The sequence below is a fragment of the Tauraco erythrolophus genome, chromosome 27 (genome assembly GCF_009769465.1).
Source record: "Tauraco erythrolophus isolate bTauEry1 chromosome 27, bTauEry1.pri, whole genome shotgun sequence".
Classification (NCBI taxonomy): domain Eukaryota; kingdom Metazoa; phylum Chordata; class Aves; order Musophagiformes; family Musophagidae; genus Tauraco; species Tauraco erythrolophus.
In genome coordinates, this window is record NC_141491.1 from 6,089,440 (window position 1) to 6,105,771 (window position 16,332).

Consider the following 16,332-nt stretch of genomic DNA (forward strand, 5'->3'; position numbering starts at 1 on the left):
GGCGCCCAGCCCCGCGGAGGCTGCCCGCGCCGTCTTTTCTACTGAACGCTGTGTGGAGTTGCCATTTGTGTTTTTTTTTTTTTTTTAATTATTATTTTTGCTAACTTATTTGGAATTTGGTTGTTGTTTTTTTAAATAAAGGCATTCTTGTTTGAATGGCTCGAGGCTTCCTTTACCGCTGTCCTCCTCTGCACAGGTCTCCCCTAATTCCCAGGTTGTGGAGCTTTCCATGTTAGAAAATCCAGCTGGACCTCAGCGTGGTAACTCAACTGGACCTCAGCGTGGCCACTCAACTGGATGTCCCAGGCTTCAATCAGCCCTGCAAAGCCCAGCGTTTTCAACCAGGGCTCAGTCCTGTACCCCAAAAACTCTCAAGGGAGCTAAAGATTAATTATATTTTTAAATTTGGGCTCTAGAAAGAAGGCTCAAGCCAGTGCTGTTTTAAAATCCTGTTTATTGGAACACACATACATCCTTTCCTGACCCGATCCAGGGTTTGGAGTCCATGCAGTACCAATAATATGACGAAAGAAATAGGGCATCGATATAAAGGGCTCACCGACTCTTCAAATTAAAAAAATATTTAATACTGTATTAGGCAAATAATACACCGAAAAGACATGGTGACTGTAGAGCCTCTCAGATATTGCACTTCCAGACAGCACATGATAAGTATAAGGTCATTCCAGCCATCAATAAATATCACATCAGAAATAGGGGCCACACAAGGCAAACGTGGCATGAGGAGATGAAGAGATCCTACCCTACAGGGAAGAAATGGGAAGAGTTAAGAACCTCCTGGATTGACCCTGCCCATAGCTTGGAGGCAGGAGGGGAGAGCATCTCCTCTGCACCTGGAGGGGAAGGGATGGGCACGTCCCGGGGCGGTGGGTGCCCCAGTCATGTCTCCCTGGGCGCCCAAGGAGGGTCCTCTGTCTCGTGGGTGCCGGGTACCGTCCCGGCCGGCAGCGAGCCGTATGGGGCGGTTCCAGCCCTTCCCCACGCAGCCCTTCGTGGACCCGCCGTGCAGGCGCAGCCTCCCTCCCGCGTGGCGTCTGGCAGCACCCCAAAACGCAGCACCCCGACCTCCCACCTCTGGGCACCCACTCTCCCTGCCCCCACGATGGCCAGTCCCTGCTCCGTTCTGTGCAGTGCTGACCCTGGCATTGGCCCCGGTTTCCCCAGGGGCAGCTCCTTGCCCGGCCGCCCTGGCGTGAGGATTTTCACAAGCCTGAATCTTCCTTGGCTTCGAGTCCTGCAGGCAGCAGCGTCCCTGATGCCCGGGGCGTGGGTGAGTCAGTGCAGCAGCCCACGGTGTATTGGCAACAAGAACCAGGCAGGAGAAAGGGTTCCAAATACTGCAGCCCACTTTTGGGGTGTCTCTGTCGCTTCCGTCGGATCGCACCACGCTTCTGCCAGTGACGGAGTGGGCACCCAACGGGCACATCCGTAGCCCGGCCAGCATGGGAAGGGGTGAGCGGACAAGCCACAGGCGGGAGCCACGGGGAGCCAGGGGAAGCGGTGGGGTGCACAAGCAGAAGGGAGGGCATCCTTTTCGGTCCACAGCAGCGAGACTGCAGCGTCTGTTGGTTTGGGCCGAGGAAGAGGCGCAGGCTGGGCTCTTGTCCTGAAAGGCAGCCAGCACGTGGCCTTTGTGGGGATGTGCTGAGAAATGAAGTGGGGAATGCCCTGTGAGGATGGCGGCTCACCTCCGCTCATGCATCCACAGACCGACAAACCCAGGCGGAGTCGGTAATGAATCCTCCTGGCACAGGGGAACAATGTCCCAGGGGTCCCAGGAGACCCTCTGAAGTGCTTGACTATCCTTCCCTCATCCCAGTGAGACCCCCTACCCCAATCCTGGGGTCCCCAGTGAAGCTGTCTGTCCAGAGACTGGACAAACTGTACGTGGTTGGGATGCCGAGCATCCCTTCTGCATCATCTCAGGGTCTTGTGAGCCTCAAGCAGCAGCAGGCTGTTCCTCCACCATGGAGGTCTCCATGGTCCTCCATGGCAAGGTGAAGGCAGACACACTGCCTGGGGGATGTCAGGCAGAGGACGCTGGGCCTCGCGCTCTCCTCTCGGTCCCCATCCAGCTCTGAGGCCTCGGTCCTCCTCGCACTTACCCAGGGCTGGGCTGGTTCCCGTCACGCTGACCCTCAGCAGGAGTACGTCCGGACCGTGGAGGTCTCCAGCCTTGGCGACCCAGAGGCACCAACTGGAAGTGAGTCAAAGAGCAGAACGTGCAATTAGTGACTGCTCCAATGTTTTTTCATAAAAATTCTATTTATTAAGCAGCATCTACGCACTGAAGCCACATGAAGATGAGGGTCAAAGGAAAAGGCATGTTTGCCCAGCTCTGATGCTTCCAAGGCTCCAGAGTATTTGGAAAGTTGCCACTTACCATCATAAAATCATTGAATGGTTTGGGTTGGAAGGGACCTCAAAGATCATTTAGTTCCAATCCGCCTGCCATGGGCAGGGACACCTTTCCCTACATAAAGTTGCTCAAAGCCTCATCCAACCTGGCCTTGAACACTGCCAGGGATGGGGCAGCCACAGCTTCTCTGGGCAACCTGCTCCAGTGCCTCACCACCCTCAGAGAAGAATTTATTCCTTAGATCTGATCTAAATCTGCCGTCTTTCAGTTCAAAGCCATTGCCCTGTGTCCTGTCACTACACACCCGTGTCCAAAGCCCCTCTCCAGCTTTCCTGTAGCCCCTTTAGGTACTGGGAGGTGCTGGAAGGTCTCCCTAGAGCCTTCTCTTCTCCAGGCTGAACAACCCCATCTCTCCCAGCTTGTCTCCATAGCAGAGGTGCTCCAGCCCTCGGATCATCTGATCCATCCCTACTTTTGGGCAGCGAGCACCCTGCTACCCATGTCTGGATGCTGTCAGACCTAGGGATTTTGTCTCAGGTTTCATTGTCCTCAGCTGGGTGGGAAATGCAGCTTCCAGGTAGGGCGTGAAAAAAGTGGAGCAGAAGTTTGATCCAAACTGCTGGATGGAAAGCTGTGAAATTTGAGCAAATCTGGAGACAGGAGGAGAGCTGAGCCTGGGGCTTGGAGCCGGAAAGTGACAGCACAAATTTTTAATTCTCATTTATACACTCACTTCTGAGCCTGCTGAAGCCAGCCCTGCACCACTGGGGATGTGGCAGGAGGTTTGGGACAGTGGGACCAGGATATCTGGGGTGACCTGGCTGGAGCTCGTGCCTCCCTACAGCTTCGGAAGGGACCAAGATAACTTTCAGAAAGGAGTCGTGTGGTGGTAGGGCAGAGTGTGGGACGTGCGCTCAGCTAAATGACATGACGGCCAGCAGCACGGGCAGCAAGTGTGTCAAAGCAGGTCCCTGCCAGCCCTGGGAGAGCGGCTCAGCAGCGCTCGGACTGCATCGAGCTGGTTAATTCAGTCCCACTGGGGACGGTCTCCTTTGCAGGATGGATGAGACTGGCCCAGATTGGCTGACAGCCCCCAACACTACCCCAAGAGGCTCTGTCTGACCTGGATGCCAAAGCCAGGGCGGGTGACACGTCCCCTTTTCATGCTCTCATCCAGCCCTCTCCCTCATCATGGCAGTTTGAAACAAAGAAACCGCACATCAGAGCAGAGTCTGAAATAAACCTGCTGAAGAAACATTTACAGCAGACAACGGCTCAAGGATCACATGGATTTAGCATGACGGGCGATCAGAAGCCTCTCTCCCTCTCCTGGTGGCACATCATTCCCCATGAGGTCTGAGCAAGGGTGGGAGAGGACTGTGGGGAGAAGGGGGTGACCTACCTTCCGGGGGCATTTTCTTGGCAGGGGCAGACGGAGGGGGCAGGGGCACCAGGCTGGTGACGCGGAAGCCGGCGGGCAGCGTCTCGGCCGAGCCGCTGAGCATGTTGATGCTGTGAACGTCTCGTGGGCGGAAGCGTTTTCGCCAGGATGGGGTTCGACGGAAGGTCTTGTCATCACCCTGTAAGGGAAGAGCAGGTTATGGGCCTGGCAGCAGGACCTTCCACCCCTGTGAGATACCAGCACTGCTTCCACCTAACTAAGAGTGTGCCTGTACATGGAGATCAACTCAAACAGTGCAGAAGCATGTGATCAAATTGGTCCAAGGACATAGGAGACCTCTCTGGGATCCAATGACATAGGCTTTGTCCTTTCCAGCTTGCCTGTCTCTTCTCTCCAGCCTCCCTGCAAAGACGCCTTGGAGACATCAACACACAAGCTCCAACAAAGACCTCAAGGGATGCATCTAACCTCAGCCAGATAATGGCACCTGGAAGTGCCTCCTTCTCTCTGTGCTCCAAAAAGAGCCCTGAATAGCTCTGCTATCATATCTCACGGAGGAAGGCTATACGTAGGAGAGATTTAGATGAATTCCCACCTTCAGTGACTCAACATGAAGAGCTTTCTGGCTGCCCAAAGGGGCATCTCCAACCCACCAGCTTTACCCGCTGCAGATGTGTCATGCCCAGGACATCTGTGACTCTAAAAGGCAGCATTAAAACAGCTGGCAAGGAATGCCAGGTGAGTCTACTTGAAATTCAGCCCACCAAGCATGAGGCTAGAAATGATGCACAAGACCCTTCCTCACCTGCCTCCGCAGCCTGGCAGCACATTCCTCATGGCCTTCTCTACTAGTTTTAGCTTATTCCCTTGATGCTGCTCATGCAACTGCTCTAGAGAGAGTTTGTGATGCACTATTTGACACCCCTGGACATGGAGGGAGAAAGCAGAGGTCCTGTCTCTCCTGCTTCTTGCACAAGAACAGGTGCTCAGCATGATCTGGACATGGGAGAGATTTTGTACTCACATCGTCCAGCCTCCGATCCGTGCCCAAGGCGAGCAGGTTGTTGAACTCCCTCTCTAGCACCTGTCGAGCCTGAAAACAACATCAGATGAGCATTCTCCATCGGTGGGAACAGTTCCCAGTACAAACCCCCATCCCAGGAAACCCTGAGACTGACAGAGAAAGAGCCCATCTGGGTGCTCTGCTTCGAAAGGCAGAGTTGAGTCGGTGGGACTGGTGGAGTCTCACTGCAGCCGTGTCCCCGTGCTGGCCACTCTCCTCCAAAATCCCCCCCGCACGATGCTCGTACCTGCGTGTTCTGCGTGGGGATTTGCAACACGAGCGCCAGACTGTTGTGGTCGAAGTTTTCATCGAGGGCCAGGAGCGCCCCGTGCACCCCGCTCTCGACGAGGTTGTTTGCGTACTCGCGAAGCCCGATGGACTGGATCCAGTGAATGACCTGGTCGTTGGTCCACACCAACACGTCTGCAGAAGAGCAAGGGCAGGTCTTAGAGCCAGCTCAGACCACGCTCTCGGTCGTGTGGGGACCTGATGATGTTCTGAAGCTCTTTGGCACAGCCCCAGGCTTCAACACCGGGTGCTCACATGCCAGGAACAGCTCACTTCAGTTTACCAAACGGAATGTTGAAATAACAGGCGGAAAACAACTGTGAAAATTAATCCTAAGAACCCACGGCTGCTGGTGTAATTAGGGGCATTACCCATAATGAGATGTAATCTAAGCAGCAGCCAGATGCACAGGGAATCTCAGGACAGCCAATGAGGAAGGGGAGGCTGAGCAAGCTGGGGGATGTCCTGAGCATCTGAAATGGGCAGGAGAAGATGATCTGATGCTCAGACCGGATCTTTCCTGACACCCTTCCTCCCTCCTCATGCCCGACTGGGGTAAGCTGCATAAAGGGGAATCTGTTGGGGAAATACTGCAGGGAGGTCCCCTCTGGAGAAGAGCCCTGTGGGCACGGTTGCTCAGAAATAACGATTTCTCCCTGGGCGAATGCTGTGTTAAAAATAAGGGACAGGAGAGAGACCATCACTGGGTGTTTCTTGAGAGGTTTCTCATCTCCTTTTCCAGAGCTGGAGCGTGTTCTGTGGCTGCTGACCTTTGATTTCATGTTGGGTCTCTTCTCGCCTCCTCTCGAGCTCTTTGCGGTCGTAGTTGAGCCTCTTCAGGCACATGATGCCATACTGCAGGCTGGTGCTGCAAGGACATGAGATGTCACCCAGCCCTCAGGAGGGCTCAGCATCATGGGGCAGGTGGCTTGGAGGGACTCACTTCCCTCCTTGCTCTCCATGTGCCCAAAACATGCTCTGGTTCAGGGTTAGGACAGGACAGACACAACCCAAAGGGGAGATCTTGGCCAGAAAACGGGGAATGACCCTCCATCCCTTCCATGGTAATTCCCCACTCCATCGTTTTTACCCTGTTCTACCTGCCTGAGAGCACATGGATCCAAATAATGATACTTGGTGCTTGGTGGCTGGAGAGGGAAGGGAGAACCAGCCCATGGGGGCTGCTCCAGGCTGAAGGGTATGTCATCCCCAGAGCAGGGAGGGCCCTGGCAGGCCCACAGACCACCTCACAGGTCGAGGTGGATGGTGGCACCCCACGACAGCGCTGGATACTGGTGCTTGAACAAGGTGGCTGGGATGGCATAAACATTCTCCAAGCTGGGCTGCTGGCAGATGACTGCTCTGCCTGCCAGTGGGGTACCAGGTGGGACGAGCCTTTACTTTTGCCCATGGTTTGCTCCACAGCCAGGAGAGGGCTTGGCCCTCTGCAATTTTGCTGCAAGGAGTGTGCTGAAGGAGAACATTTACCCATATGATTTGCCCCAGACCAGGTGGTTGAGTTTAGCCTGGAAGAGCCATCCTCCAGCACCAGGACCGGTCAAGACAGGAGAAAATCCCTCAAACTGCTCCACCTTCTGCTCCATGTGCAGATGTTGCACCCCAGGGATCTCCCAAAGGAGAGGACTCACCGGTGGAAGCTGTCCACCATCTTCAAGTGCACTCTGAGATCTTTCTTGGTGAGGTGGTCCAGCATCCGTGCATCAACAAGACACTCCATGAAGTAGCTGCGATACTGCGGGAGACCCAAGCTGGGCAGCCACTCGTTCCCAATCCACTCGTGGTTCATGTCCCCATACGCCAGTGTCTGTGGAGAAGCAAATGGAGAAGCTAGGAAGAAACCAGGGCTTGGTGGAGCTGCCGACTCCCAGGAGACCAGTGACGACTCAGTGCTGCAGCCTAGAGGTCACTGTCCTGAGGACCAAACCTGGGCCAGAGAAGTTTAACCCTAGTTTGTACTGAATAAGCTGGAGGGAACAGTCCCGTTGGCCATGGTTTGTGTCCTACTGATGTCCCCCAAGGAGACAAGGCAGTAGCCAAAAAACAAGCACAAGAGATGGCTGGACTTTATGACCTGGTTCTTCTGGAAAAAAACACAGTTACGAAAGCTGAAATAACGAAATAAGTTTCAGTGGATTCACAACTGATTTTTAAGCAGCTTAGAAATCACCAAAAGATCTACTTTATGACTTCAAAATGAAAAAAAATGTCAGTTTTGGGCAGAAAAACATCCATTCACTTTCACTGCAAGCTGATTCCAGGTCCAAAACTGAAATAAAATCCACCAGAAGAAAAGTAAAACATTTAAGAGTGATGCAAACCAGAGGAGATGGATCCAAGTAGGACTTTTTCCTCCCACCTTTTCAGTTCAAGAAAATGGTCTATATCCTGAACTTGGGGCCAAAAAAAAAAGTGAAAACTAAATGCCTATGCAGTGAGAAATCTGCCTCCCATGCAGGGTGGCTGGTCACTCTTACGTTGGGGTTTTAACACAGGATTTGTGTCCCACACAGAAAAAGTCACTCTGCCTGAAGCAGAGAAGGATGCTGCTTGATGCAAGGTCTCTGGAGGACCACCTCATGCTCCAGAGATAGTTCAGAGGAGCAACCACAGGGTGCAGGCTCAGACTCCAGGCAGGACTTAGTGAATGCTGATGGCCCAAGCTCATCCCCTGGGTGCCCTGTGATGTCCAGCTCTCCCTCCCACAACCACCCCATGTACCGCCCGCGAAAAACGGTGACACGGGGACCTCACCTGTGCCCAGCTGCCTTCCTCTGTGTCCTAAGCGTGACACATGCAGCATGTCAACAGAAAGGACAGGTAAAGTCAGTACCCAGCGGCCCCGCACCGTGAAAGCCTGTGCCACGTGCGTTGAGTGTGGGACCCTTCAGCACGGCGCGACCCAGAGGGGATGGGGCTCGTTTTCACGGCTCAGGGAGCTCAGCCTTGGTGACAGGGTGCTGGGGACACCCCAACCCACTGGGCTCAGGTTTCACCCCGTCTCTCAGACAAGTGAGGAGGACACAGGACGAGGGTTTTCTCGTGGGCCTTGGGCTGGAGATGGCACAGACACTGGGGGTCACGTATCCTTCCTGGGAAATACGGGTACTTCTTGGGTCCCCCAAAGACAGATGGATGTAGAGAGAAACCCAAGCTTCAGCTCACAGGTCACAACTCAATTTGTCGATTTTGTAGCTATTTCCTGCCTTGTCAACCTGTGCTGGTTTTGCTCAACCTCACAAAACCTGCCAAAGGAAAGTGTCCCGTCCCTGCTGAAACTCTGAGCTCTCCTTCCCCAAAAGACACCTTCCAGTTAAGGACCAGCAGACAAAAGCTTCAATAAAATGCCAAATTCACATAACAAATCCAAAATTCTGCCCCTGCTCTGAGACACGGACATGGGGTCAGTAAGTTGCAGAGAGGGGAGCATGGCTACAGCTCTCCAAAAGGGTCAGAGCTTTTGGGAACACAGACACATCCCTCCGAGGGACCCCAAGCTGTCAGCCAGTGGTAGGGACAGACAGTGGGGACAGATTTGGGTGAGCTAAAGTCAACGGGAGATTAGACAGTGACTCCTCTGTGTGCAGAATGACCAATGTGGGACTCAACCTCATGGATCTATCTTGAGATCACTCTTGTTTTTGTCTTCGGTTTCTTTCCTCTAACTCACAACTGACAGACGAGCTACTCTAGAAACCCAGCAAAACCCACAGGCGCCTGACAAAAGAAAATGCATCTGATGGTTTTTAAGCCAGTTTTGGAAATTGCTGGGATATTAAAGGTTGAAAGATGGTTTCTAAACAGGTGCATGGTGCCAGCCAAGAGCTGACACATGAGATGCAGCAAAGATCCCCTTCCCTCCCGGGGTTTAGCGCGTTAATGCACGCCCGGAGCTCAGCGCGGTAACCGATACGCCGTGTGGCGGCGGTGGGGCCGGCCAGCCTCACCGTCTTGGTGGAAGTTGCCATGTTCTCCATCTCCTCGTGAGTGACCCAGACGTTTCCGGAAGACTGCAGGCAAAAAAGGACAGTGGTCAGGGCACACCACCACAGAGCCGTGGCCTTGGTTCACAACTGTGCTGGAAACAAACTTGGCTTGGGCTGATGGAGGATCAGGCCATGGGATCTCGCAGTGTGCTTGCAGCTTGGGCTGGTGGCACCACGCTGCCCGTGAGGATCCCGGGTTGTCCATGCAGCCATGGCGAGCGCAGCGAGGACCACTGGCCCTTTGGCTGCCTTTATAACTTGTGGTGTTATAAAGGACAAGTGTCCGGTGGTTTGATCAATCCATGAGGGAACGTCACCCCCTCCACAGCCACACTTGCCTGTGACACTGGGACTCCCTGGGGACTGATGGACCACTGTGGTCCCAAGGAGATGGGGAAAGGAGGGGAACAAGTGTGTCGTCCCCCCCTCCTCGACATGGAGGATCTGTCTGGGGAAAGAGTGGGTTCATGGCATGGAGCGCTTACCGTCCGGGAGGTGGGTGGTGCCGAGGGGCTTGTGAGTGAGACCATCTCCTGGATGGCCAGACGCAGCTTCAGGCGATGCAGCGCATTGCTGATGCCGATCTCTCTCTGGATCTCGGTGTCAGACAGGGCTGACATGATGGCTCCGCTCTTCACATTGGCTCGGCAAGCGGCAACGTACCAGGCCGGCATCCCCACCCAGAGCTGCCAAAATGGAGCAAAGCCAGTGACTGCCTGGTTGACCTACCCTAACTTCCTCTGGTAGGATCAAGGCCACTTTGAAGCTCAATATCGAAGTCAGATACCCATGTGGGGCTACTTTTGCATTTGTACCTTGCACAGATGGCCTGCGGGCTGCCCAGCATCCCTGGATCTGATGCACACAGCACAGCGAAAGACCACCCACTGAGCCTTTCCACTCAAAGCTCTACTCAAACAACAACTCTACAGAATATGTGAGGGATCTGGGGATCTGCTCTGCTCCTCCAGATTTTGCAACCACCAACTCTGTGCACGGACCAAGCATGGTGGGATTGCGGGATGCTGCACCGCTGCCGGGGGAGCACACTACAGACCGGTGGTGACTGCAAGGCCGTTGGTGCATGGGGACGATGTACGGGCACACTCTGCCTCACCTCCAGCCAGGAGACAACGGTGGGGCCATCCCAGTGAGCAAAGGGCAATCCTTTCCTCCGAGCCTCTTCCAGGAGTTCATGCCTGGAGGGAACAGAAGCAGAAGAGCGATTTATTGGGGGCTTGAGGGGAAGGAAGCAGATCTTGAAAGGGAACAGACCACGGGCAGTAATAACCAGCTTGGCAGCCAAGCAATAAAGGAGGTAACAGGGCTCAAGAGAGGGTGATGATGAGAAGGCTTTCCAGCAATTCCCAGTCCTATGCCAATGCTTCTTAGTCATCAGGCAGGACGTTTTCTTGTTGGGACAGGGAAGGAGGTTCACTCACTTCTTCCGCAGACGCCGATCCTTCTCAGCCTGAGCACCCAGCTTGCCAAGTCCCAGGGTGTCCTGCATGCCCACCTCCACGTCAGTCAGCAGCACTACTGAGCAAGCAAGACATCCTCAGGTCAGTGGGGCATCCCATGGGTTCAGCGTGGGCACTGCCACAGTCCCCATGCCAGGGCGTTGGCGATGCACAATCGCAAGCACAGGAGGTGACAGTCTCCTTTCCAACCCACCGCCGCAGCCCCATTGCATCCCTGGGAAGCCCAAGGGGATCCCCATCTGCCATCCCTCCCATTTCCAGACGCTCAACATCGAAGCAGTAAAGGATTTAGGAGGGAAAAAGCAGCTCCCACCAACGGGCTGTGCAAAATCAAGAAGGTCCCACAGGGAGGGAAGCAGATTTGGGGACATTAAGATAAGATACAGTGATGATGGGAGGTGGGGGGGGGGTCACTATCCTCATGGCAGCTCTTGCAGAGCATTAGGAGTGACACCACGCTCAGGCCAGAAGGGGCCGTGGGGCAGAAAGCACCAGGACCCAACTCCCCTGAAGCTGCAGTGAGCCCAGAGCCAGCGGTCCCAGCATTCCCAAACCAGCAGGGGTGTCCCTGCTCCTCTGCCTGTCACCCCAACATCCCCCCAAAGCCAGACAGTGCCCGGCGGCGTGCAGAGAGCCTGGCCCGAGAGGACGCCCGCCCGGCACGCACAGGAGTAGGGCTGCTCACGGACCCTGCCCCGTGGCCCCTTCTCTGCTCAGCTGAATCAAGCGACCCTTCTCTTTTTTCCCGAACAAGCGCCCGATGGAGGATTTGATCCCCTTCCTCTTGGAGCCCTTGTGCAGGGAGTCCTGGCTGCTGTTGCTGCTGGGGTTGCTGGCCTGCTCCTCCAGCGAGCTGGGGACGGAGGAGGGAGAGGAACAGCAAAGCCTTTAGGTTATTCCCGAGCAGCGCACAAGCCATGGCAAACCCCAGCCCATCCCATAATCCCACGCTCGCCCTGTGTGAATCCTCAAACCAAAGGAGCGGGCACTGGTGTGACATCCAAAGGGTGCTCCACGTACCTCTTCCCATCCTCCTGACTTAACGCGGGGTGGCCCAGCTTCTCCAGCCGCAACGTCCTGGGTGAGGATGGGGGGGACGTCTCGCATTTGATGGTGGTTTTATCTTCTCGGCTTTCATCCCGAGCTGCGGGCGACTGAACAAGCAGAGAAGCCATGAGGCTGGGTGGCCAAAGCCCAGCTCCATCTTTGCCCTGCTGCCTGCCTCTCTCTTGCTCCATGGAGGCATGGTCAAAAGAGCCACCAGGGCCCTGAGGCTTTGCCACGCTCCAGGATTGGCCTGAACTAGAGCTCTGGCAATGGCTCGAGATGCCCAAGCAGATGGGGAGGATGTGGCCGTATGGCCAAGATCCTGGGAACAGGGAGGAGAGAGGATGTAGCCCCATGGTCCAGGTCAAGGTATGGGGACAGAAGCTGCTGGCCTTCACCAGAGGGCTTTGAGGAGCACAGATGAGAATGTCCCAAAGACACCCTGTCGCCAGAGGGGACGCACAATGTTTGAGGACCCAGAGGCTTTCTGAACCTCCCCATGTCCTGCCAAACCCCCCAGGCTGCCAGCCGGCACATCTCCAAGCACCTTACAGGATCCCCATGATCCTCCTGCAGAATCCCTGGGGTCCCCAGCTCCATCCCGCGCCTGCTGCACCCTGACCTGGTGTGGACAAAGCCAGGAGCAGGCTGGAAAAGGGGCTTGGACAAAACCCAACGGGATGGGAGCCACTCACTAGCAGTTTCCGCCGGTGCTTCCTCAAGTCGCTGGGCTGATTGCGAGGGGGAAAGCGAGAGAGACACAGAAAGGGGGGCAGTTAATGGAGAACCCCCCCACAGAGCAGCCCCGGCGCCAGGCGTGCCAGGCTGGGAGACAGCAAACACGGGCACCCCCGTTCCACATCACCCTCCCGCACACCCATGCGGACTCCAGGACGTGGCTCCCACCCCAGGCAGCCACACGCACCCCCTGTCCAGCCCCCCCCGCCTGCCCCGCGCGTCTCCTCACCAACGTCATGATCCCCATGCGGTCCAGGTCCTGCGCGGCGCTGCGGGAGGAGAGCTTCGGGGTGGAGCGGCCGCTGAGCGGGGGGGATGAGCTGGCCAGGGACAGGGCCGTCAGCGAGGTGGGGATGGAAGCCCTTTTGCAGAGCTGGGTGAGGTTGAGGCCCTCCATGCTGCCACTCGTGACGCGGGTCTCCAGCTCTTCCGCGCGGAGCTCGGTGGACTCCTTCTCCTCTTGGATCATCCTGGGGGAGTAGCAGGGCTCAGGGCTCCTGGGGAGTCATCTCACACCTCTCAGCTGTAGGATCTCCCTACCCTGGGGAAATGCACCTTGGGTGCTGTGACTCAAGCCCTCGATCTCCAAGACAGGCAGCAAGATCCATCAGGATCTGCACAAACCAGAGTTGAGGAGGACCCTGATTTCTTTTAATATTCATGAGAGGGTTTTTTTTTTTTTAAAATGATGATCCTTTCTGTGAGCCAGCACTGGTGCAGCTGAAAGACAGGAAGCCACATGCAGGAAGGGCCAAGCCCTGCACCTTGATGTCCTGGAGCAATTTTCCCTGCTGAAGCTGGACCAAGACCTTAATTTTTGCCCCCCCTGGAGCCATTTCAGAGCACAGCAGTGGTGAATTTTGGCCATGGCCACTACCTGATCTCCTCGTTGATGGCATCCAGCTGCTCCTGGAGCATCATGGCCAACGTCTGGGCATCCGAGTGCCCACCAGGAGAGAGCACGTCCATAGAGCTGAAGAGTGTCTCGCGATCATCCTCGTCCACGTCAGAGATCTCGGGGTCGCTGTCAAAGGCGTGAGGCCCCGTGGCCAGGACACTGCCTGCCTGGGTCTGCTCCCAGTCCTGGGGGAACAAGGTCCACTGGTCCCACACAACACCCTCATGTCTCCAAAAGCCAAACTGGAGGCCTCCAAGCAACAGTCATACCTCAACACAATCCCAATGGAAAACTCTTCCTACCATGTTTCCCCCATCCACGCACCAGGCGAAGGAAATCGCCCCACGCCCCCAAATCAGGGCCAGGTGAGACCTGTGCGCAAGGCAGGAGGAGACCCTGACCCCAATCCTGGTGCCACGTTGGCATGAAGATGGATTACCTTGGCTGGCTCCTCTCGCCGGGCGGCGAATCGGCCCTTCTGCGCCCGAGGCAGGCCCGGGGCTGTCCCGAAGGGCTCGGTGGGGGCATGGACCACGGCGCTCAGTGGGAAGCGCAGGTCCGTGGCGCTGCCCATATGGGACCTGGGGACAAAGAGCCCTGTTGTGGACATTGCTCCATGCGAGGATGTCCCCAACCCTGGGCTGCTCCCATTGCAGCCCAGGCTTGCTCAGCACAGAGGTGGGGGATGAGGCTACTCTGGGAAGCCCACCCCAGCATCATGAAATAATGGAAAACCAGGCTCTGGAGAAAGGTGCCCCATTCCCCCCGGCTGGCCCTGGAGATGTGCTCACAGACTGTAGGAAGCTCAGCCCTGGGCCCTATCCTGCTGCCACCTCCCCCTTCACTGCAGTACCCACTGGGGCATCCAGCAAGGTCTGACCAAAACCACCCCATGCAGTGGGTCTGCTGTGAAGCCATGGGCTCAACAGTCCCCTCCTGTCCTCCCCTCTCGAGAACAGTTTGCACTTCTCAATATGTACAGCACGTTTCCTGTCTTCTCCATCCCCATGGTATGGAACAGGGGCCAGCCAGGGAGCTTTTCTCCTTCCTTTTATGTTTTCTTCAACATTTTCATGAAAAAAAAACCCTGATGAATAAAATCTCATTTGAAATCGATGTTCCAGGTGCAGGGACATGAGCATTGACTGGGATCTCCCAGCAGAAACCTGCTGGCGCTTCTTCATCCTCCTCCTCCGTGCTCGGGCTGGTGCTCGGGAGCAGGTCCCCATGCCAGGCTGAGCAATGCAGTGGCCGCTGTTGGACACGAGGCCACTTTTTGCCACTCGTGGTACTCATCGCGTATCTCCACGTTGCCTGGTTGCTCCTCCTCACCCTGAAGACCCAACCACGCAGCTGAGCAAAGCGCCTTCTCGCAGCACGGGGTCATTACTCCCTAGATACACAGCCATAAGAGGCATGAGGTTTTTTTGATTTAAGATGATGAAAGCAGTTGTCCGAGGCAGATTAGTGTTTTTCCACCACGATGGGTCTGGTTTCGAGAGCAGATACAGGTCCAGGCTCCCCACCCCAGCATCCTACCAAGCCCAGACGAAACCGCTAACGCGAGCAGCTTGGCTTGGCGTCAGCCTGGTGTTTGCAGACGAAGGCACAGCCCAAGTTTCAAGGGGATTTAAGCTGTGGAGTCGCTGACAAGCTGCTCCCAAGCTAAAAACAGATAAAGGTGCCTCAGACAAAAGCTGACATTTCAGCTGGGGGATTATTCCGGCCTCTGTAACTCAAGCTTTCTGCTGATTTTCCCTCCAAGAAATAAAAAAAAAAAATAAAAATTGGCCAATCCTGTTCTTACAGACCCCTACAAAGAGGTCCCGCACCTGCTCCATACACTCCTCTGGTACTCAACTATCCTTCATCCTCACAAGCTCTTCCTCACTCCCCTGTTCCTTCTCACCAAGACCGATCCAGGGCCTCCAGGCCTTCTCCTCTCTGCCCCAGCTGCTGACAGATTTGAAGCTGGTTACACCGGCTCCTTTCCATCTTTTCCAGCCTTCCCAAGAATGGAATTTTCCCCACTGGTCCTCGTTCTCATTGACCCCTTGCTGCCTCTAACCCACATCGAAAGCATTCAGGAGAGGACACGGTCTCCCAGGCGGCCGCAGCGATGCAGTAGGGTGCACGTTGTGCTGGCACCCTCCTTCTCTAATCCCCTGGGTTCCCATAGCCGTGCTGGGTACCCCGGTCAGTGCCGGAGGCTGAGACCCAACAGACTCACCTCTCCTCCTGGTGCTCTGGGTTGGGACCTCCTCATCTCCCAGCTGACTTTAAATGAAAGGGTGTGGGAGGACCATTGTAGAAAGGAGAGGAAAAAGTGGGGGAAGTTCATTCTTTGCCTGCAACACCTCAAAAGAGATTCCTCCTTCTCCACCAGCCCATCCCCAGCACTCCACAGGGGAAGGCATTTGATGAACATCCAGCTTTCACAGAAAATTAAGTCCTAAGACCTTTGTGCAGAAAAAAACCTCGATGCCCAGTGTTTTTTTCACCCTTAGAAGAGCAAATCTGGGGCTATTCAGTTGGGCTGGGCTATTTGCAACAGTCTGTGTCCCACCCCAGGACAAATCCATGGTGGGGACAGCACAGGTGCGATGAACCACCCTGCAGCCCTGCACGGAGGCTTGGTGAAACCAGAAACGCCTGATGCCAGCAGCGTTTCGGGACGTTAGAAGCAAAAGGCCCCCAGAGCCGTGGGTGCGGGACGCAAGCAGGGTGCGCTCAGGCTGGCGGGGTTTTGGTGGGGACCCTCACCTCGCGTGCACACTCTCCACGAATGTCCCGCTTCTGGTCTTGAGCTGATCGACCTCCAGCCTCAGTTTGTCGATCTCATCGGACAACCGCCGCTGTTCAGGGCGAGACAAGAGACAGGCAGGGGTTGGTTTTGCTCTGAAGGGCAGTCAGGCTTGGGGCAATCCACATCTTTAGCTATTTCCAGGTTTATATTCCCTTTAAAAACCCCCAGCCCAGGTTTAAAGCACCTTTGACACATCGGTAAAGAAACAGCTCATGCAGGCGACAG

At 55.5% G+C, this 16,332-nt stretch overlaps 1 protein-coding gene across 1 annotated transcript in view; it reads right to left on the bottom strand.

Annotated features, from left to right (window-relative positions):
• Window positions 1–1,628: 1,628 nt before the first annotated feature.
• PPFIA4 (PPFI scaffold protein A4) overlaps window positions 1,629–16,332 on the bottom strand; it is a 31,222-nt gene continuing 16,518 nt past the window's right edge. The window contains exons 12-30 of the mRNA XM_086627465.1: window positions 16,065–16,156; window positions 13,741–13,882; window positions 13,281–13,486; window positions 12,633–12,873; window positions 12,361–12,396; window positions 11,639–11,772; window positions 11,308–11,471; window positions 10,580–10,673; window positions 10,255–10,336; window positions 9,623–9,823; window positions 9,099–9,161; window positions 7,906–7,932; window positions 6,783–6,958; window positions 5,904–6,001; window positions 5,093–5,268; window positions 4,807–4,875; window positions 3,783–3,960; window positions 2,127–2,218; window positions 1,629–1,665 (exon numbers count right to left, since the gene is read on the bottom strand). Of these exons, the coding sequence (XP_086483591.1) occupies window positions 2,160–2,218; window positions 3,783–3,960; window positions 4,807–4,875; window positions 5,093–5,268; window positions 5,904–6,001; window positions 6,783–6,958; window positions 7,906–7,932; window positions 9,099–9,161; window positions 9,623–9,823; window positions 10,255–10,336; window positions 10,580–10,673; window positions 11,308–11,471; window positions 11,639–11,772; window positions 12,361–12,396; window positions 12,633–12,873; window positions 13,281–13,486; window positions 13,741–13,882; window positions 16,065–16,156 (2,238 nt within the window). The 3' untranslated portion in view covers window positions 1,629–1,665; window positions 2,127–2,159. The remainder of the gene's footprint in view (window positions 1,666–2,126; window positions 2,219–3,782; window positions 3,961–4,806; window positions 4,876–5,092; window positions 5,269–5,903; window positions 6,002–6,782; window positions 6,959–7,905; window positions 7,933–9,098; window positions 9,162–9,622; window positions 9,824–10,254; window positions 10,337–10,579; window positions 10,674–11,307; window positions 11,472–11,638; window positions 11,773–12,360; window positions 12,397–12,632; window positions 12,874–13,280; window positions 13,487–13,740; window positions 13,883–16,064; window positions 16,157–16,332) is intronic.